At 45.5% G+C, this 22,394-nt stretch overlaps 1 protein-coding gene across 2 annotated transcripts; it reads left to right on the top strand.

The window, feature by feature from the left end:
* Positions 1–1,297: 1,297 nt before the first annotated feature.
* Positions 1,298–21,614, top strand: FHL1 (four and a half LIM domains 1). Of its 2 annotated transcripts, none has more exons than XM_039354768.1 (6): positions 1,298–1,417; positions 16,479–16,660; positions 16,830–17,007; positions 17,493–17,662; positions 18,784–18,970; positions 19,863–21,614. In XM_039354768.1, exons 2-6 carry the CDS (start codon positions 16,505–16,507, stop codon positions 20,015–20,017), a joined length of 846 nt encoding a protein of 281 aa, XP_039210702.1. In that variant the 5' UTR covers positions 1,298–1,417; positions 16,479–16,504; the 3' UTR covers positions 20,018–21,614. The 2 variants fall into 2 exon arrangements, with proteins under 2 accessions (XP_039210702.1, XP_039210701.1); XM_039354767.1 differs by lacking the exon at positions 1,298–1,417 and adding an exon at positions 11,970–12,123.
* The last annotated feature ends 780 nt before the right edge of the window (positions 21,615–22,394 follow it).

Below are 22,394 nucleotides of genomic sequence, written 5' to 3'. Positions count from 1 at the left end.
TTTCTGAGGAGGGGAGAATTGTCCCTTTTCGCTTTCTTTTCAAAATCTGTTTGTCATCCTGTTTCTGGTCATCACAATACAAAAAAGATGTCGAGACTCTGGAAAGAGTGCAGAGAAGAGCAATAAAGATGGTTGGGGATCTGGAAGCTAAAATATATGGTGAATGGTTGTGGGAACTGGGAGGTCCACTCAAAGAAAGATTAAGGGAAATAGGATGGCTGTGTTTAATATTTGAGGGGCTGCCACAAAGCAGAGGGGGGGGGGTCAAGCTATTCTCCAAAGCACCTGAAGGCAGGACAAGAAGTAATAGATGGAAACTAATCAAGGAGAGATCCAACTTAGAATTAAGGAGCAACTTCCTGACAGTTAGAGTAATTAATTAATGGAATGGCTTGCCTTCAGAAATTGTGTGTACTCCATCACTGGAGATGTTAAAGAAGAGATTGGACAGCCATTTGTCTGAAATAGTATAGGGTCTCCTGCTTTAGCAGGGGGGTGGACTAGAGGACCTCCAAGGTCCCTTATTCTGTTTGAAGGGTTTATCTTCCCCCATGCCAAAGACTTGTTCAGACTTGCAGTGAAGCTGACATCAAATTGGAGAAAAGCACATCTGCAACCTCAGTGATGTCCACACTGCTCAGGCAGGAAGCCCTAGACCATGACAGACAAATGGCTCTCCAATCTTTTCTTAACAGCCTCCAGTGTTGGAGCACCCACAACTTCTGGAGGCCAGTAGTTCCACTGGTTAATTGTTCTCACTGTCCTGTCAGGAAATTTCTCCTTAGTTCCAGGTTGTTTCTCTCCTTGATTAGTTTCCATGTGTTGCTTCTTGGCCTGCCTTCAGGTGCTTTGGAGAATAGGTTGAACCCCTCTTCTCCATGACAGCCCCTTGATAGTGGCCAACAATCCTTTTTCAAGTGGACAACGCTGGTGGATAACAGCCCCAAGGACTTGAGCAGTGATCCATGACACCTCTGTCCCAAATCCACAGAGAATAACAGAATAACAGAGCTGGAAGGGACCTTGGAGATCCTCTAGTCCAATCCCCTGTTCAAGCAGAAGACTCTATACCTTTTCAGACAAGTGGCTGTCCAGTCTCTTCTTAAAAACCTCCAGTGTTGGAGCACCCACAACTTCTTGTGGCAAGCTGTTCCACTGGTTAATTGTCTTCACTCTTACAAAATTTCTCCTTTGTTCTAGATTGCTTCTCTCCTTGATTAGTTCCCATCTGTTGCTTCTTTTCTCTGTCTTTTCTTTTTTGCTTCTTTTCCGTGCCCAGCTCCCTCCCTCCAGGGCTCCACCCTGTATCAAATGGCTTTTTAGTTCCTGCCCTGCCTTCTCGCTCTCCTGCACATCGGCTTCTGCAGAGGCTCTCCTGGTACCCAAACAGCTGCTTAGAAGACACTGCCGGTGGTGGGTGAGTCTGTTTCCCCCCCTTCCTCTCTAGCATCTCCTTCTGCATCCCGGTAGACGAGCTGAGATTTGGGGGTCCTCTTGGCAAGTTAGGGGACGCAGCAAAAAGGCAATGCGTTCTGGAGGCTTAGTTGAAACAACCCAAGCCGAGTCAAAGTTCATTCTTTACTAAGCTGGAAGGAAAGGAGAATTGCATTCCTTCCTCCCTTTAAAAGAGGAGATTTAATTTCGGTTTAATTTCCTTCCGTGGCATCCTAAGGAGGCTATCCAATATGGGTTGGCAAATTAAAACTTTCCGTTCCCTGTGGGCTTTGGATGCAAACATTTCCCATCATGGGGACAACCAGTCCCACAACTCTCAGCTAGAAGCACAGGCTGGGCTGTGGCTTCTAGGGGATGTAGTCCTAACCCATCCACCACAGTCTTTAAGACCAGAAAAAATAGAAGGATATTTTGCATGCTTCGCATAATTAAGGTTGCTAAACCTGGAGAGTGCATTAAGTCTGTCTCTCTCTCTTTTGTTTGGTAGTTCTGCTCAAACGTTTGATGAAGAGACCTGATGCTTTGTAGTTTTGCAATTCCCTTTTGTTCAGGTGGGAAAATAATACTTTTGTCCATCCCTACCCCAGTGTTATTTCTAGGACCATTTTTTAAGTTTGATATCATCCGAAATTTCAAGAGAGAAGCAATGTCAGTCCATAGTACTCAAAGATCAGGAGGAATCTGCTGGCACCTATTTCTAACTGTGGTTAATTTACTTTAGTAAAAGGCACAAACTTTTGTGACCTGTTGTTTACTTCCTCAAAGGCAAGTGATTATGTATTTTAATAAAGTTAATTGGAATAGGTGCTAGAAACCACCTCCTGATTTCTGAAGAAAGCCAGAGGTTTTAAACATCTGTCTTTGCATCGTAAACCTTTCAACTTGTTGTCTCTTACACTAACGCTAAGAAGCTAAACTTGGGTGTGATCAGCTCCTTGAGAAGTCTCTGAGTTTGTGTTTTGTAGATGGCAAATAGGACTTGAACAGCCAGGGCACAAAAAAAATAAAAAAATAAATAAAATCATGGTCTGCAGATCCCTGGTTTGAACCGTTTTATCATTGGCATGAATGTTAGCTAACCCTGGGAAACTAGCCCTTTTAGTTTTTTAACTTTTGAACTTTTAACACAGTAACCCTGTCTTTTAATTCTGTTTTCAACTTTGTTCTTAATGATGCTTTTGTTTTGTGTTATGCTTTCATCAGAACCTCCTGGAATTATTTAGATGAGACAGGCGGTACAGAAAGGAGATGAATAAGTAAATAAATAAATGGATTCCCCAGTATTTATTTATCTATCTATTCAGTTCTGAAACCGCCCATCCCCCTCACAGAAAGTGTATAGAAAAACAAGCATGAAAACCCTTCATTTTTAAAAAATTGCCTATAAATGAAACGGGAGAGGGAATCTAGCTTAAGGTATTGTAAAAGATAGCGAGGCTGACATCATGTCTAGTTTATTTGCTGATTTCTTTCAGGAGAGACATGAACGCAACGTAATTTTCCAATTTTATTTCACAATTCACAAAATCAACCGTTTCCAGGATACGGAATAAACACTTTTGATAAATGGTAGGATTATTCTAGAGTAATGCAGCAGGACCTTATTAATGGCATCAGGGCAGCATTAAATTCAACCCTGATTTGTCCCAAAAGTTTTAACTGTTTCCCTTATATTGTTTCCTTACTGCTAAATCTTCACCATCCCCCAGACTTGTTGTCAGTAATGACCCAGCTTGGATCACTTCCTTAATTCAACTGCAATTAAATTTATTGACTCTGTTTTTCCAGCACACACAAATAGTTTGTGTGTTTGTGTGTGGTGCGAAATGCGCAGATATTCATTTTGGAGTGATTTGCAAAAAACGGACAAGGTCCTAGCTAGCTATAGTTAATCTTGAAAACTAAGCAGGATCAGATCTGCTTTATTTTTATATTATTAGATTTCTATGCTGCTCATCTTGCCAAGATGATTCTTACTATTTATTATTGTGTTTATTTTTATCCAGCCCTTATTATTTTTTATAAGTGACTCCAGGCAGTGAACAGACCTAATATTCCTTCCTCCTCCTATCTTCCCCAATAACAACAACAACCTCTGAGGTGGGTTGGGCTGAGAGGGAGGGACTGGTTCAAGGTCACCCAGCTGGTTCTCATATCTGTAGCAGAACTAGAACTCACCGTCTCCTGGTTTTTAGCCCGGTGCCTTCACCATTAGGCTCTCTCTGAAAAACCCAGAGTCGTTGGCTAGTTTTTCTGGATGAAGGCAGTCCATATAGGTTTTGCCCTTATGGCTTTGTTGACAGAGTCATTTCCCTTGACTGATTACTAGTAAAACAGGATTTCAAAGACAAGGGGAACTTTACACCGAACAGCTAGAAATGGATTAAGTTTTACTCCTTGTAAAACTGGACTACTGTTTCCAATTGACTGTTACTTCCCTATTTCTTTGCTGTGGACTAAAAGGGTTTTTCACTGGACAGACACCAAGGAGGGCTCTGCAGCATCTCAATATCTACACCCACCCTCACAACAATACAGGCTAACTCGCCAATCTTTTGACTTCGGAATCTTTTGTTGGTTGCATTCTGGATTGACCACTGGGGGGGGGGGCAGCAGAGAAATGTAGTTCAGGAAAAAACTACCCTCCGCTGCCCTCTGTAGGTTGCCTGGATGAATGGCTTATTTGATAAATGGAACAATTGAGATGTTATCTATCTAGGCACCAGCAAAATCAGATTTAACTTCTGTTCCTCCCAGTCACTGAACAGAGGATGACCTGGGTTGGCTCATTCCGTGGATAATATAGATCCTCCTGTGTCTCTTGCACCCGGCTCTGAGAACAGGAACAGGAGCAGGAACTAAAGGTTCTGCCCAACAAATAAACAGTTTTCCAAGTCCAGAATCTGCCTTGGTTTCACAGAAAGAGCCCCGCCTTATAAAAACACTGGTGGAACTGACTGCCACAAGAGACAAGGGGAGCTTGATATTTTGCCTGCCTCTTTAGCAGAATAAGCAGCTTGGGAGGGTTGAGCAGAATGAAAAGTCTGTGCCAAAAATTCAGTCTTTTATTATGGTCACAGATAAGAATAATGTGTACAAAATTAGCTGTAGGCTTCTGAGGCCAAACAACTTTGTTCCCAAATGAAGTTTCGTTGGATTGGTTTATTTGTTTATTTAGACTTATGGACTTCAATTCCCAGAATTCCCCAGCCAGCCAACTCTGGGAGTTGAAATCCAGTTATCTTAAATTTGCTAAGGTTGCCTTCAACCCTTTATATACGGCAGTTGCTCACCTCACAGCCAACAAGAGGGTTAAAACTCAAATTGCAAAACTGCCCTTTTGGAAAAGGGATGCCTGGAAGGGTTTTTGATGGATAAAATGGACTTTGGGAAGGAAAGAAAAAAAAAGGCCAGGAATGAGGAGCAAATAGCAAGCATCTCTTGAAAACAGCTGCTATAAATCTGTTTATTTCATTTCCTATCCGGACAGGTGAAGGGAGCTTGTCCTGAAAAGCTCTTGATTTCTCTTCCAAATTATAGGAGGGCATTTTAACCCTTCGTTCATGGTACTTATTCAACATTGCTCTTGCTTATCCTCATAAAAGGGATAACTTAATCCCCAAGAATAAATTTATTCCCATAAGAAAAGATCCAGCATATTGCCAGGCAAACAGGCAATAAGAACTATTGTATTTACTTAAGAGGAATTAAGACTCAGAGGCCTTCCAGGCATTTCGGATGCCGGTACCCATAATTCCCAGCCAACTCTACTTGGATGACGTTTTGCTTTTTTTAAAGCATGAGAAGTTTGCACATGTGAAAGAATACCATTTTACACTTTCTCAGCATGATTTTCAGCCCTGCAGGGGCTAAATTTCTGCAGTTGTATTCCCCTTATTCCAAGTGTTGGGAGAATTAAAGGGGGGGGGGGCTGCTCAGACACCCCCACTCCACCTGTTTTATTTCCAAGACAAGAGTCAGAATAAATCCCGGCTCCATCTCCGGAATGAGCCATCCAGGCATCCTCTAATTATAAATCTGATTTAAGAGTGGGAAAATAGTTTACATTCTTCAGAGCCAGTATAAAATTATAGGACACAAGATCAGCCCCTAGGACAATAAATCTTTCAGATTCCACAATCCTTTCTATTGGGAGAATAAACCAGAGCCTCTTCCGAGGGAGGGGGGGCATTGCCAATGTGTCTCTGCGTGATTCCCTGCTCAAAGGGGATTCCAGATGCTTCCCAGTATGAGTTGCTGTTCTCCAAATTTTCACCACCGGGAACGAGAGATTTGACTCAGATGGCTTTTGTGGCACTGACCGTCCCCCCAGGTCAGTGGTGGTCAGACTATTTTTATGAGTAATGGGAGACTACAACATTGATAAAAGCAGTGCATTAAAACCTGTGCTGGCAGGCGATACCTTTGAAAAAAAGATCATTGAATGCATTAGGGAACTTAAGTCATAAATGGAATCCATCTCATTTTGGAAATTACGTGTAATTAAAATAGCTGCATTCTCCCCCCTCCCTTTTTTTTGGCATGCAGGAAGTGGCCAACCACAGAGGCCTTCAGCTGTGCAAAAATCACACCTCCCTAATAGCCGGGCGCCCTTTTGTCCCTTCCCTTGCCTTGCCTTGACCCCACCCCAGCCCCAAGATCTGCATTCTTGGTGTCAAAAAAGCCAAGGAAGAAATCCATTCTAAACACATGACTCATGGGGATTTTTTTGAGAGCGGCTGGCCTTCTCGCCAAGTCCTAATTTAAACCATAAATTCATACCATGGCGTTAACAAGGGGGCTGATAATGTGGAAGGCTGGACTTTCGGAGCCAAAGAGGGAACATGAAGCTAAAAGTATGCAGGAGATTGAGCTGGAGAGCTTTTTCTTGCACAGATTACAGTTTTGAGTTAAAAAGAAAAAATGCAATTTTTCTTTTTCTAATGCAAGAGTTGGCAGAGACCTTGCTTCTTCCTTCTGGTTTCCCCGCCACTTCCTGCCTCGCAGACTGTTTGGACATGCAGAGAGGCAAAGTCTCCGCTAACGATAAAGTCTGGCTTGTGTTATTGTTGTCGTTACCTAAACAGACCCGCTGCCAGGAACCCAAAGCCCCATCTATCATGTATATTGGAAAATGAAAAGGTTTCTGGGTGACTCAGTGTGATTTTTTGAAGGAGGCAGGAGGGAAAACATTTAAATTTTCAGGATCCGTGTTGTTTAGACATTCTTTTTAACTAGTGTGTTTCTGCAAACTGTGAAGCGGACAACGAACCAATCAAATGACACACATTATGAAGCAGTGTTCCCATCACATCTCTGGTGCCTCGGCAGCTAACATTAATGAGCTCTTTCACGTGTGAAAAAGTCAAGGCTTTGTTGAGCTGGGTGCCACTGCTGATGATGCTGTGCAACGTTCACAGTTTTCTGGGCAAAAATATAGAGACGGCTTGCTGTGAAAGCCTTCTGCTTAAAAGCATACAAACAAACTTCCAAGTCTAGTCTCCAGCGTTGGCTCTTCCTGGTGGTGTCCTAATCTCAATACTCATTGAGTTGGATCCTGCTTAGCTTTGCCCAAATTAGCCACGGTTGGCTAAATAAAGCCTCCATCAAGTTGAGCGAAGGAACAACCCTGCTGGTTTCTTGGCCTCGTCTCAGAAAACATTTGCAACCTTCCAAGACGGTTATTTATTTATTTATTTAGTGTGGAGTCATGAATGCATTGGCACGTAAAGCTTTTCCCAAAAATAAAATTAAAAAAACCCCAGCAACCTTCCATTGAATCCTGAAGTCATTACTCCAGATGGCTGTGGATTATGGAAGTTGATGTCCAATATTTTTGAAAGGCACCAGGCTAGGAAGGAGGATACAAATCTCTGAGGCTTGAGAGATGCATAGAATTCAAGGTGGTTGCCAGGCAACAACCAGAACTTCCCTGGTCCTTCAGCGCCTAGCAACTGCCAGATCTTTCCTCCTGTATCCTGAGAGCATCCCAAGAAGTGGCCTAGGACGGGAGGCCTCTGGTTGCCCACATGAACGGGAGCACCCCTGGGGAAGAGGAAGGCAAGACTTTCAATGATGAAGATGAAACATTCAAGGATGAAGATGAAGGCAAGCTTTTATGGACCGTTGGTGAATAAGAAATAAAGGCCGGGACATAATGGGGCCTTGACTTATCTCTTCTGACTCAAAGGGCACAACTATTAGTTAGCTTGTTCTATAAATTTGATATTTGTGTGCAAGCTACAAGAAAGTTGGTGAAGGGATTGAGGAAGACCGATAGATTTCCCAATTATTCCTAAAATACCTTGAATGGAAGGGTTCTGAAGGTGTCTTTGGTCACACAAGGAACTGGGCCAGTCCATTGACAGGCAAAGAGGCATGCAATGAAGCATGGTGAGGTGGCCCATGGGAGTTTTTGCAAAAGCAGCCATCTTTGGCATCTAGCTGAGCTTTTTAGGACAGCCTCTTAGCAAACCCAGGAGTTGCATAAAAGTAAAGGGAGGTTTAACCATCTAGAGCTGAAATTTTATAAAAGGTTAGATTTTAAAGAAGACTCAATATACTTTCAGCTGATGGAAAGCTTAAACTCTGCTTTAAATTCTGTTCTGTTTGAAGTCCTCCAATCTGTTTTAATCTAAATTAATTCCGCAGAGTAACATCTACCGGGGGTTGTGCTGCAGCCTGTTTTGCTTCCATCCTCATAGAGTTATATCCAGAGGATATCAAATGTCTTTCCCTTCAGATGTTCCCTCTGAGTCCCAGTTGGCCCTCAAATTTAAGTTTTGGGGCGGCTGATTTCAAGTCTTCTGTTTCCACCTCTGAACCTCAACGGATGGTAAAAGTTCTCAAGATCTAGAGATGAACCATTCAGCACCTCAAGGGAACAACTATTAAGTTTGGGTCCTTCAACCTCATTTTTTCTCATCACAAGCAGTTGGGGGCTCTCCTGCTAGTTAGAGAAACCGTCCCCTGACATTCAATCTGGCTGCCTCCTTCTGTGTGTGTTGAGCTGCCTTCTCAACACCATGGAAATTAAACCCTTGTGCTGGCAGGGTTGCAAAGGGATTAGATCCTCCTTCAAGTGAGGATGCCTTTTTTTTGTGTTTGGCATGTTCTCATGGAGAGGTAGAGGACGATGGACCAAAGCCCAAAGAGTAATTTTAGGACACCATTTGGCCTGTCTCTGTGCCAAAGATAGCAGACTTCATCCGGACTATTTGCAGAATAACCTTTGCAGATAATCCCTTCCAATAGATTCCACTCCATCGAGTCATTGGAAAGCTTTGTTCTTCTGGTAGAGAAATGACAGATGGATAGTGACATTAGTTGGGACCGTCCCATGGCCACCATCATCGCCGGGGTCCAGATTTGTATCTCTTTTTCTCCAATAGTTCATATCACCATGCATCCATCACTCCTCCAGTTGAGACTTTGGAAAAAGGGCAAAGAAGAGCAACAAAGACGATTAAAGGCCTGGAGACTAAAACATATGAAGAACGGTTGCAGGAACTGGGTTTGGCTAGTTTAGAGAAAAGAAGGACTAGGGGGGACATGATAGCAGCATTCCAGTATTTCAGGGGCTACCACGGAGAGGATTTGAACATGAAACTCTAGCCCATCATGGCAGTGGTTCTTCTTGGTCTTCTTGGTCTTAATTAGACAAAATGCTTTTTAAAAACTTCCATACAATTGGCTACAACTCTCCCCAAAGCAAACAGCTGGCCAATTCATCCCCCTGAGAATTCCAGAATGCTGTAAATTGATCTCTCCAGATGTAGGACAACCATTTGGCTGGACATTCCTCCTAGTCTTACAAGCAGAAACAATTTCTTTCTGTGCTATTTTTAAGTCTTTTTTTTTTTTTTTTGCTCGCAAGGGCAAAAAACAGTTGGGTGTCTATTTTCTGTATTACAATCAAGAGCATACTTATACCTACTGTATAGGCGAAGGTGTGTCCCACAAAGATCAGCTTTTTACATCTTCACTTTTGCATCTTTTAAGTGAGTACGGGCAATGCTCGTTGCCCAGGCTGGTCACTGTTTAATGGATTTTTTATTGGATGGTGTTGGGTGCAAACGACAATAGCAATGAGGAGCTTGGAGAAGATCATACACCATTTATGGAGCAGCCATGAAGAGCTGTCAGAGCTGGATCAGGTGACCCCATTCATTTGATGACCATCTCATGAATCCTCTTCTTTAATTTTGGTCTTCTTTCATGGAAAGCATCTTGCCAACAACCTGGTAGGGCATCTGAGGCCAAGAGGACAGGGTCTCTCCCAGGAGGTGGTTCTGGGAAGTTCAAATCTGAGTGGAGACTTTGAAGGATTTATGAAGAATGGAAAAGAGTGAGCTGGAATTTGTTAAAATCTTATCCACCAGAGACATCCTGGTTTGTTTGGTTTTACACTTGGTTTTACTCACTGTCCTGCTCCATAAATATTTGCTCTTCTACTTGGCTTCTGATAAAGTCCCACCTGTTGTTGAAATGAAACGTCACTGCTGGGTTGCTAAGAGGTCCCTGGCAGAAAGAAGACTGGACACCATCAGTCAGCTTTAGCTTGGCATCATAGCACTGCAGACCTTTTGATCTTCTCCCTCTCTCTGTGCCCAGCCTTTGCACTGCTAATCTGGGTCAAACCTGGGACACTTTCCAAAGCAAGAAAAATGAACCATTGAGAAGCCAGATGGAGCAACTCCTGTATAAAAGAAATGTTCCAGCATTTTCACACTGGCTCTTCTCTTCGTATTCATTATCCCCGGAAGCCATCTTCTCTTTTAGATCCCATCCACATTTTTCTTGGGGAGGGTTCTCTTATGTTCTGCGCCAGGCCAATGTTTTTGGACTGGCCTTTCTTTCCAAATGAAACCATAACCGCACCCAGTCCTTACTGGCATTGGAACAGCCCTCCCCCCTCCCCTCAGAAGGCACTTATAGGTTGTCCGAATGTGAAATGTTATTCCAAAGTTTAGATGTGATGCCCTTTCCATTCTCTCTTCACCCCTGCAGAGTTTCTCCATTTGCTGAGAGTGACTAATGATTCATCCATGCTGAGGCTGTTTTCATTCTCTGGTGCCAAATGATGGGGAAATGTGAGAAGACCCTGTCCTACTCATCCTTTCCCTTTTAGGGTTTAGGGAAGACACTGGTTAGGAAAACTCAGTGGAGTCACCCCCTAGACCTAACCAGCAATCAGGCCAAACCCTGACCTTGAGGTAAAGCAACGTTTGCAGGGATTGGGTATGACTAGTTTAATGAAAAGAAGGACCAGGGGTAACATGATAGCAGGCTTCCAATATTTGAGGGGCTCTCATAGACAAGGGGGGGGTCAGCCTATTTTCCAAAGCACAAGAAACAACAGATGGAAACTAAACAAAGAGAGAAGCAACCTGGAACTAAGGAGAAATTTCCTGACAGTGAGAACAATTAATCAGTGGAACTGCTTGCCTCCATAAGTGGTGGGTGCTCCAACACTGGAGATTTTTAAGAAGAGACTGGACAACCATTTGTCTGAAATGATATAAGATCTCTGCTTGAGCAGGGGGTTGGACTAGAAGACCTCCAAGGTCCCTTCCAGCTCTTCTATTCTGATTGATTGAATTGCAGACTCCCTGGATCTCAGAGCATCCCTTCATGTTATCATGGGTGAAAAGAAAAACGGGGAGCAGGACATTGGCCTGGATAAGTTAAGAGACCCTCTTCAAGTCATTGCTCAGTGGTCAATTGGAAACCAATGTTTGTCAGGGGCAGTTTCAGATGTCACAGCAAATTTTGTGGAGGGCTATAATCTTAATGATGACTAATGGTAGATGAACTTTAAGGCCTGTGCTGAGTAGTTGGGGGCCGAATGTCTTCAGCTGTTATTACCTCGAATTTATGTGATATGGATATTTAGTTTGTATTCTACCTTGTCTCCAGTTAACTTTGTGATATCTATCTATATCCATCTCTCTCTCCCTCCCTCCCTCCCTCCCTCCCTCCCTCCCTCCCTCCCTCCGTCTGTCTTTCATCTGTTCCCTCTTTCTCATCTATCTCTCATCCTCTATCAGAATCACCCCTCTTTTTTATTGTTCTTCCAACCACCGGGCTCCTCCAAAGCTTTTGGGTGAATTCATCTCATTTATATTTAGAGCAAGCTAAAATGAAATAGAGTCGATTGTGGGCATTTGAGGGGTGCTGGTGAGTTTCTTGTCCCCCCCCCGGCACACGCCTGACCAGCCGTGGGAGGGGGGAGGGGGCACCCCAGCACTCTCTCAGGGCCCCATAACTAATCTTTTATTTTTGTGGTGCGGCCCCCTTCAAGATGCTGACCCCGGCTGCTCTTTGCAGCCAATTATCCAGTCTCGGGTTCCTTCAGGCATTTGAGAGTTTTGGAGTCTGAAGTCGGCAGGTATTTATATGTTGCGGGTGCTTCATTCCGCTGGCTCTATTCTTCTTTCTCCCTGGAGATCTCCTAAAATGGTAAGATGTTTTGAGTGGGATGGAGTCCACAGGCCAGGGCGAGGGGTGTGGACATGTGTGGGAAGCCCTGGCCCCCTATTAATAGCCTCCCTTAAGTATATGCTGGTGAACTGAGTGGGAGGTCACTCAGCAGCTCCCTTCTCTTGATCCAGCCCAGCCAGGAGTCGGTTCGCCCTTACACCAGCATGGCTTATCACCGGCACTCAGGTAACTGGGCACCAGAATCGGTGATGCACGGTGGGAATGGATGAGGAAGCCACAGCTGCTTTAGTTCCCCGCAGGGCACATTTGCTTCAGTGGCCAGAAACAGGGGGGTCCTTTCCTTCCTGGCCCTGCTTGACCGAATGCCCCTCGTCCTGGATTCGGGAGGGCGTTGCAGAAAGTTGCAGGCGGTTGAGGAAGCTCTTAAGGCTGCAGAAAAGAACTCTGCACGGATTTCTTTTCCAGTTTTGGATACAGGCACTGTAATAGATGGCTTTTTGCAAAAACTATAATACTTCTACAGACCTTAAAAAGACAACAAGCCCAGCGGAGGATTTTGGAGGAGGCAGCTTCAATCTTTTGCAACTTGGCTTGAATGGATGCTTGGAGATTTCCTGTCTTAACCGGGACACCAAGCTAATCAGCTCCCATTCAGATGGAAAGGCTGTAAAGCTGACTTGATCCTCAGAGGTTTCCTCCAGCCGTTTTATTCTGCCTGTTTTACAGCTTAGGTCAGCGGTTCTCAACCTATGGGTCGCGACCCCATTTGGGGTCGATCAACCATTTTTCGGGGGTCGCCAAAGGTGGCGATCCGCCATTTTTCGCGGCGCCGTGCACGGGCGCCGCGCACGGGGGCGCCGCCGCGCACACGCGCCGCACACAGGGGTGCCCCTGTGCATGCGTGCCGTGCACGAGTGCGCCCCCGCATGTGCTTTGCGCATGGGGCGCGCCGTGCACACGCTTTGCGCATGAGGGCGGCGCCGTGCACGCACGCCGCGCAGGGGGGGCGTCGCGCATGCATGTCGCATTTGGGGCGCCGCGCATTGGGGCGCCGCCCCCATGCGCGCGGCGCTGCGCATGCGCAGAACGTTTGTGTGACGGGAGTCGCCGTCACACAAACGTTGAGAAGCACTGGCTTAGGTCAACTGAGGCTCAGAGTCAAAAGCCCTGAGACAGGCGGTTAAGAGCCAATTCCTTAGACATGGCTGGAGGGTGTGGAAAATCCCTGAAGGTCTCTTGTTCAGGATTTGGATTAATTTATGTTGGTTATTTGCTCTCTGGCTGGCCCCCTTTCTGAAAACATGTACCCCTTCCTCTGTCAGAGGACTTCCTTCCCTCCCACCTTGTAAGAGAAAATGTGTTTGGGGGGTGGAATCAAAATGGAAAATTGGGGTATGTGCAATGTGGCACAATCAGGATTAGATGCCTTCTGCACAAGGTTTTATTTTGGCTTTTCGGATGGGGTTGCAGGTACGATGCTATATCTGAATGGCCGAGATTTGAATACCCAGCCAATCGAGAGCAGGGAGACACATCAATGCTCTGATGCCAAAGCGTTTCACCGCTAGCAACTGGCGGCCTTCTGGTTGATCTCATTCTACCCATCTATTTTGTAGGTCTTTCAAATCGCATTGATATCCCTCATGTACATTTTATGCTTCTGGGCCTCCCTTTAGCCACTGTTCTTGCCCCAGTTTATGCTGGTCTGTGGCAGTGGTAAATATTGGCTTCATTTAACTTGATTTGAAGGTTTTGTGCAAGGAAGACTCTGGATTCTGCACCTGGCCCCAATTATTGGCATCTTTTCATTCATTGATTTTTAGTATTGGTCAACCCTGTTGGTCTTCCTGGATCTAACTTCTGTAAGGGCACCCACCTTCCCTCTTAATCACTTCCAAACCAAACTTCTCAATCATGTGGGCTAGAAACTTGTCTTAGCATGAACATTAATAGTGAATAATGAATAGTTGGATTTTTAGCTGCCTGAGCTGGATATTGAGCGTTCATCCCCTCTTTGCTTTCATCCCCTCTTCTGCTCAGATGGATTAATACTGCACCATTAGATGCACAGAAAAGAATGTATTTTGTTCTATGATGCTGCCATGCTCCTTCCTTCCTTCCACCCTTCCTTTCCATCCATCCATCCATCCATCCATCTCTTGGAAAGTGCTGTCTCTTTTTCTCAGTGATACTTCAAAGGACATCAAAGAAAGACTGTAAATCAAGGATGGGTCTGTGCAGGTTTGCAGTTTTTCTCCCCAAATACCTCATGCGAACATCTTATGCTCTTACAAACTTGTAGAGGCATGGCTAAGATGATTGAAGTCTTTTTTATCCCCTGGTTTAGAAACGCCGCTAAAATACTACACAAGAAAAACCAATAATCTCAGAGGACACCATAAAAAAAACCAGCCGTTCCAGACAGCAGAAACAGTCTCTTTGGGAACCCCATAAGAAGCTCAATTCCCATGATAAAGGCCCTAACAGGATGGCCGTGTGCCTGCCCGGTGGTCTATTTCCATTTGGCTTTAGTTGTTCCACCACCCAGCAAGCCTGGCCAGTCAATAAACAGCACTTCACAAAACCTCAGCTTAATCGCTCCATCACTGGAGGTTTTAAAGAAGAGACTGGACAGTTACTTGTCTGAAATGGTATAGGTTCTCCTGCTTGAGCAGGGGGTTGGACTAGAAGACCTCCAAGGTCCCTTCCTACTCTACTCATGTAACATGTGAACTCAGCTCCAATTGCTTTCTAGGATTTTTTTTTTTTTTTAAACCCACACTCCGTTCAGTCCCCCTTCTTCATGTTGGAGGACCACAAAGTTCATCTCTTTCACTCAGTCTCCCCCCCCACACACTACAACCCCCACAGCCCTCATGCCTGGAACTCTTTTGTGGCAGGTTTATCACCTTTCTGCAAAATCTCTGGAGAGACTGGCACATATCCTGCCTTATCAGCCCTGCCCTTCCCCTCTGTGGAGAGGGGAGTGCGCCTGTACACCGTTGCTATGATACAACACACTTTATATAGCAAGGCCAAATTCCAAGTAATCCAGTTAAAGGGCGAATGAGTCAAGAAAACAATGGGGTAATTGCTCTATTTTTAGGCGCAGGAGGGAAAGAATGCTTGGCAATTAGCACCCTGGCTAGATTTGCTAGCTAGGTTTTCTTCGCCTTCCCTAGTCTTGCTGTGGATTGCTGGCTTGCTCTGGAGTGACCCAGTGACCATCCCATGTTGGGGATCAAGGTTAAGGTGGTTGGACCTTTTGGCCAGATGAAGAGAAGAGAGGACCTGTCCTCATGGAACTCCACCTCCAGCCAGATGCTGCTGTCATAAATTATTTCTTAGGGTCAGAAGCTATTCCCACATTGGTGAGCTTGACTCTTGAGAAGCACATCTACAGGACTTTTGCACCTCTGCTCCTAAGTTCAGACATTCCCAACTTTTCAGAGTTGGGGAACCCTGTTGAATTTTGGGGAGCATATAATGGGCTTTGCCAACCAGGGGCTGCAACTTCCCATGTTTTTCAGCCAGCCACATTCTTCTTTCCCCTTTATTCTTTCAATGCACTTCTTGTTTTCACGGAAGACCACGGGAATAGCTCAGCCCAACTCTGTCCTTGCAAATAACACAAGATGGCCAAGGACTGTCTTTTTTATCGGTCAGTCTTTTATTGTGCTACTTCCCCTTTCTTAAAATTTATCTATGATAGCAGCAGTAGCTTTATCAAGTTTCCGGTCCTTATGAACCAGAACGGAAGGATGTGGTTAACAGCAACTGGGTCCTGCCCCCTTTTCCCGGATGTGGGTGTGTTGAGGGAGAGCCAGCTCTGCACTGTTCTACTAGTCAGAAATAGTTGGATGAAATCTCCTTGCTTGGTTGACTTTTTTTTTTGTTGCTGTGGCTTTGCTGAGCATCAGGAGAAGACAGGGAGCTGGGAGTTTTTTAGCTCTCCCTGGCAATGCAAAAATTATTTGTCTCATTTTCTGCAGTTAATGCTAAAATGGACTCTTGGTCCATCTGGTGTAAACACTGACCCAGTGGAGATTCTGGATCACTTCCTCTTATACCACTTCACAGCTCCCAGTCACAGCCTGGCAACTCAGTAGAGAGGGCCTGCCTAGCCTCCAGGTTGGTCCTCAATGCAGGTGCTAATGAACCTTGAGCAAAAAAAATCCTGCCACACTATGTTAGTCTTCTCCTGTCGCACTCAGAGAAACTTGTACTGTGAGAGTGTCAACACACTGACGCCACCATTCCACGAGGTTCTGGGGTGTCTGCTGTTGGCAATTGCGGATGCAGTGGGCACAAGCAACATTGGGGTACATGAACCGGAAACACAAGGCCAAGAAGTGTCTACGGGAAGGTGGCATCACCCAGGTCTCTTTGGGGTCCAACCTCGCCTTCAATGCTTCATTGCCAGGTTCAGCTGGCCCAGTTTTCCAACTTGCACCGGCCCCTTCATGAGAACAGGGCCAACTGTTGTCTTCGCTTCTTGGCTTGGCTTGCATAATGCCCCGCTGGGGTGCTCAAGGCTTCCTGCAGCCCTCAACTCTACCATGTTGTCTTTCCCACTGCAGGTCCCAGCAGCTACACCGTGGGCACCATGTCTGAACGCTTTGACTGCCACTATTGCCGGACCCCACTGCATGGGAAGAAGTATGTGCAGAAGGAGGGACGCCACTGCTGCGTCAAGTGCTTTGAGAAGTTCTGCGCCAACACCTGTGCCGAGTGCCGGAAGCCCATCGGGGCCGATTCCAAGGTAGGGCATGAAGCTGGAACGCCCCTGGTTGCAATGGTCGATTCCCAAATTGCTAAAGGCTGGGTGGGGTCCTTTGGACAATGGTGTGATTTTTTTGACAAGAGAGCAGCTGGAGTTTTTGCCTCTGGGAGAAAGACCCCTTTCAAAACGTTCTCCTTTGCTCTCACAGGAGCTGCATTTCAAGAACCGCTACTGGCACGACAACTGTTTCCGTTGCTTCAAGTGTTACACATCTCTGGTGAACGAGCCCTTCATGCTGAAGGAGAACAACAAGGTGTGGTGCAACAAGTGCACCACCAACGAGGATGCTCCTAAGTGTAAAGGCTGCCTGAAGCCCATTGTGGCAGGTGAGGGTGCCGGGAGGGGCCAGTCTCCTCCATGGGTGGCTGGTCTGCCTTAATCCCAGAGCAATTTCCACCTTGGGGAGATCTGGGCTGCTTCACCCATCATGTGAAGCCTAACATGACTTCTTTGGGCTGAATCCAGCCCACTGTGGCTTATTCAGCCAACTGTGGCTTAGGAATGGAAGCTTGTGTTGAGTTGAGGTTGATTCCTGGACACCCCCAATTGTGGAAGAGTTCTGCCATAGAGAGCAGACAACAGCTATGGCAAGAAAGGTTGTAAAACGGGGTAAAAGTCACTGAACAAAAAATGTTTTGGCTCAATTGTGGCCGTAAGTTAAGGACTGTAGTTCCCTGTGATTGAAAGCGTAGACCTTTCCCGAAGAGGTCACCAATGATCTGATGGACGCCTGGTGGCAATTCCAGGTTTTCTTTTCTCAGCTCTGAAGAGCTCCCATCTCAGGGACCTTCCCTTTCTCTCCTCTCTGCAGGTGACCAGAACGTGGAATACAAGAAGACCGTGTGGCACAAGGATTGTTTCACTTGCAGCCAGTGCAAGCAAGTGATTGGCACAGCCAGCTTCTTCCCCAAAGGAGATGAGATTTATTGCGTTTCCTGCCACGAGCATAAGTTTGCCAAGGCTTGTGTGAAGTGTAAGAATGTAAGTCTTGGGCACCATCGCTCCATTTTTCTTGTTTTCAACCATGTCTCCCTCTCTCTTTCGGATCTATAGACATGAGAACATGAAGTTGAAGGTCCCTTCGTTATTCAGAACAGGGGTCTCCAAGCTTGGCAACTTTAAGACTCGTGGACTTCAACTCCCAGAATGCCTCAGCCAGCCATGGTGGTTGGCTGAGGAATTCTGGGAATTGAAGTCCACAAGCCTTAAAACTGCCTAGGTTGAGAAACATTGGACTAGGTGATCCTTCTAATCCCCTCCAACTCTACCATTCATGTCTGGCTGGGGAATTCTGGGACCAGAAGTCCATAAGTCTAAACGTTGCCAAATTTGGAGCTTCCTGATTTAGAAGGAGGGGCTGCATTAAAATGCACTCTTTGGGAATTGTACATCCCGTTTTCTTTCATTTTCTAGCTTTGCCCAGTGACATCAGAGAATAGGAGGCTAAAAACCAAGGCTGGGTGATCTGTAATGAATTATTCCTATTTCACAGAGAAGTCCAGTTGACACTTATTGCTAAATTCTAATAGTTCATTTGAAATAGGCCTTTGATGGAGCTTCCTGGCCCTTATTTACGGGATTATGTGCAAACATAAGATCTGAAAAGGAGAAATAAATGGATGGGTAGAAAATGATCTAGGTAGGAAAATTCCGTTGCACGCTTCAAAAAAATGTTCTGATTCAGTTTGATGAAAGACAATTTGCTTTAGAAAATCATTTGTAGGGGAACAGAGTTTAAATTAAACCATCATCATTGGGAGTCTGGATGCTTGCATTTCTTTAGTGTCCAGGTGGCCAAGATGGTTGTGTGAATGTATTGTCTTCCACGGTACAGTCCTTTGTTGGTCTGGAATTCAGTGTTTGGCGTTTCAGAAACATTTGGCTTCCATGCAACCCCAGGAGAATGTCTCCTATGGGATTGTTGAGTTGGCCTGTAAGGAATTCTTGGGAGAATTTTCCTTCCCAAAACAACTTTGGAGAAACAATTCAGTCCCTTGGTCTGCAAATTTGATGGAGAATTTCCACAGGGCCTTTGGGACTCAAGGCTAACCTTTGTTCCACTCCGTGAACTCAACATTGTCGGTTGGCTGGTTTCTTTTAAGGCCATCACTTCTGGAGGCGTCTCCTACCAAGATCAGCCTTACCATGCCGAGTGCTTTGTATGTGCCACTTGCACCAAGAAGCTGGGCGGGCAACGCTTCACCGCAGTTGAAGACCTGTTCTACTGCGTGGATTGCTACAAGTCTTTCGTGGCTAAGAAATGCAACAATTGCAAGAACCCCATAACAGGTAAGCAACCAAGCATCTGCTGAAGGGTTCCAGGTGAACCATGTGGTGGCTACGTTCTTTCTTGCTCTCCCTCTTCTGGAGAAGCAGCACCTCCCTAACTGTGATTGGAATGGAGCTGAAAAGGACCTTGGAGGTCTTCTAGTCCAGTCCCCTGCTCAAGCAGGAGCTCCTATACAATTTCAGACAAGTGACTGTCTAAACTTTTCTTAAAAGACTCCAGTGGTGGATCACCCACAACCTCTGGAGGCAAAAGCTGTTTCACTGGTTGATTGTTCCCACTGAAAGTAAATTTCTCCTTAATTCCAGGTTGCTTCTCTCCTTGATTAGTTTCCATCGTTTCTTGTCCTGCCTTCTAATGCTTTGGAAAATAAGTTGACCCCCTCTTCTTTGTGGCAGCCCTTCAGATATTGGAAGACTGCTATCATGTCCTCCCTAGTCCTTCTTTTCTTTAGACTGGCCATTCCCAAATCCTGCAACTGTTCTTCATAGGTTTGTCTCCAGGCCTTTAATCATCTTAGTTGCTCTTTGCACTTTTCCCCCAAAATCTCAACAACTTTTTTGTAATGCGGTGACCAAAATTGGTTGCAGTATTCCAGATGTGGCCTTACTAAGGCTTTATAAAGTGGTACTAATACTTTGCGTGATCTCGATTCTATGCCTGTTTATACAACCCAGGATGGTGTTAGCTTTTTTGGCTGCTGCCACATACGGCTGGCTCATGTTTAAGTGATCGTCCACTAGGACCCCAAGGTCCCTCTCACAGTTTTTGAGCCAGGTTAAGCCTAGTCTGTACTCGTACCTTTGGCTTTCTCCTGCCTGGATGTAACACCTTGCTTTTGTCCACATTAAATTTCATTTTGTGTGATGCTCTCTGTTCTTTCCTTGTCTCCAGGCTTTGGAAAAGGCACCAATGTGGTGAGCCACGAAGGCCACTCCTGGCATGAGTACTGCTTCAACTGCAAGAAGTGCTCCATCCCCTTGGCCAACAAGCCTTTTGTCTTCCACCTGGAGCAAGTCTACTGCCCCAACTGTGCCAAGAAGCTGTAAGGGGGGGGCAAAGTGAAGGGCAGCAGCAGGAACCGCTCAGCTCTTTCCTGTGAAGCCGCTTGGAGATCCCCTCGGCTTGCAAGCAGCCTGGCTGTAAGCATTTGCATTGTAGCCCCCCAAGCCCACCCCTCTTTTTGCTTTTCTAAAGGATGTTAAGGCTCTTTTCCCCATTCCCTCTACAGGCCATGCCCAATAAAGGATTGACTAACTGCAGCAGCCAGCTCTGCTCTCTTGCCAAACGTAGAGGTGCAGGCTACATCTCACACTTCCCACGTCCTGGCTTCGCATATCTGCCGGTTAGGGGACTAGCAGCTCAGCAAGGGTGAATTCACATGGCTGCTTTTTCAGAACATCTCCCCATCTCCTGGGGTAGAACCCTTTTGCAAAGCCATAGAAAACAAAGAGAGGCTTGCAAAGATCTGGCAGCTGGAGGAAAACAGATGTTCAAGGGGCTTGAAATAGGTGCCCATTTGTTCTCTCAATGTGTACGACCCAAAGCTTGCTACAGCACCTGTGTGGCACCTTCTTTTGGGGGAAGGCACCTGTCTTCTCTTGGATGTCCATTGAAAACATTCCTGGTCCAGAGACTGGACAATGCTGCACCCATGCAACAGCCCTGCCACTGGCTCATTTAGCTTTTGGCTCTCACAGCTGTGATGTTGTGGTCCAAGGACCCTTTTATTCGATGGTGCTTGTCCCAAATTATTTTTTAAATGCAATCACTATTTTTTTAAAAAAAAACAAAAACAAAAACCACACACACAACATTGTTGACAGCTTCGAGGATTTCCATTTCTTTTACCCAAATAACCATCCTATGCCTAAATATTGAATTTGTCCATGTCGAGATAGGCGAGGCAACAAACAGCGGCTGCTCCTCTTATAGGTGCAGTTTTCAGAGGAAGCAACGGCTTTTTTGAGAGGATACAGGTAGTCCTCAATTTACAACCCTCTGTTTAGGGTCCGTTTGAAGTTTCCCAGCTGGCTTCCAGATTCGTTAAGCCAGATTCACTTACCGACCATGTTGTTCACTCAACAACTGCCATGAATTGCTTAAACTACCGTGGCAAAAAGATCGTAAAATCGTTAAAAAAAAATCATAAATTGCTTAGCAAGGGAAAGTCTAGTCGTAAAGCGAGGACTACCTGTAGATCCAAGTGGCCATCTGACTCCACCCTGAAATCTGCTAGTTCAGAGAATGGTTTGGGGCTTTCCTTCACTTGGCATTCATATTAATCCACACGAGTTGCAAAACCCCCTTTTCCTTGCCTCTTACGCAGAGAGTGGGCGCATAGTATCGTAGCTTATTTTAACCAGCATTTAACTCCCAGGAACGACCACAGCTAACTTTAGAATAACTCCACTTAGCCATCAATTTTAATACTTTTAACTCTGCTGGAAAGCAAAAGCAGGTTGCCAGATTCATAGCTTCTTCGGTTCACCCTGAAACGGGCCTTTGTCGACTTGGGCATTGTTCTCATCCCGAGATGCCCCCCCTACCCCGGGCAGGTGGAAAGACGAGGGTGACGTAGCTGCAATTCTTATTCTTCTTCTTGTACCAAGGCCTTTCCTCCAATAAACAGGAAGTTACTGCTTATTTCGACTCAGTGTGGTATTTTCCAGTTATATTTGGGTAGAGTGGGAGATTCATACGGCATTGAATCATTTGAAGCTGGTTGACGCACAAACGTTGGCTGTTCTTTGCTAGTCTTCCATACAGAGGGAGGCCAGTACCCCCAAAACACTCACCGCGATGCCCTCAATTTTAAAACGATGCTGTTTTCCCCTCCATCACTGATCCCCCATTTTTTTTCTGTCTATAATCCTGAAGTCAAGAGCAAATGGGTCTTGCCACCAATTCAGCCACTGACCACTGGTCGTCACCCGGGAAGATCACAAATGGGGATCACGGTTGCAGAATGCGGCAACCCTTGTAAATAAACGCCGTTTGCCAAGCGCCAAATTCTGATCCCATGGCCAGGGGGAGGCTGCGATGGTTATTACATGCTGGGACCGGTGGCCCTTTCCTCGGTGCTGGTGTAACTTCAAACCGTCGCTAAACGAAATGGTTGTAATTCGAGGATTGTCGACTGTCATCCACCAACTCCCCCCCCAATCTGCTATCTCCAGTCAAGTCCAGATGCCTGGCAATTCTCAGCTGAAGCTGGCACATCTACCTGGGCAAGCTCGGTGTCTGGCGGCTTTTATTTTCTGCTCCCAGAAAACAGTGATAACAGTTGTTCCCAAAGGTGGTTTTTCACGAGGCAACTGGACTTTGTTTTTCCTTGAAAAAAGCATCTATGACCTGGATGACTGAGAATCTCCATAGACATTTAGTGATAATAGTTCCTTTTTTGGGGGGGAAGCCAAATACATT

The sequence above is a fragment of the Crotalus tigris genome, unplaced genomic scaffold, assembly GCF_016545835.1.
Source record: "Crotalus tigris isolate CLP2741 ecotype Arizona unplaced genomic scaffold, ASM1654583v1 scf7180000018585.330925593:3314079, whole genome shotgun sequence".
NCBI classification, from domain to species: Eukaryota; Metazoa; Chordata; class Lepidosauria; order Squamata; family Viperidae; genus Crotalus; species Crotalus tigris.
This window is presented reverse-complemented; position numbering and strand designations above follow the sequence as displayed.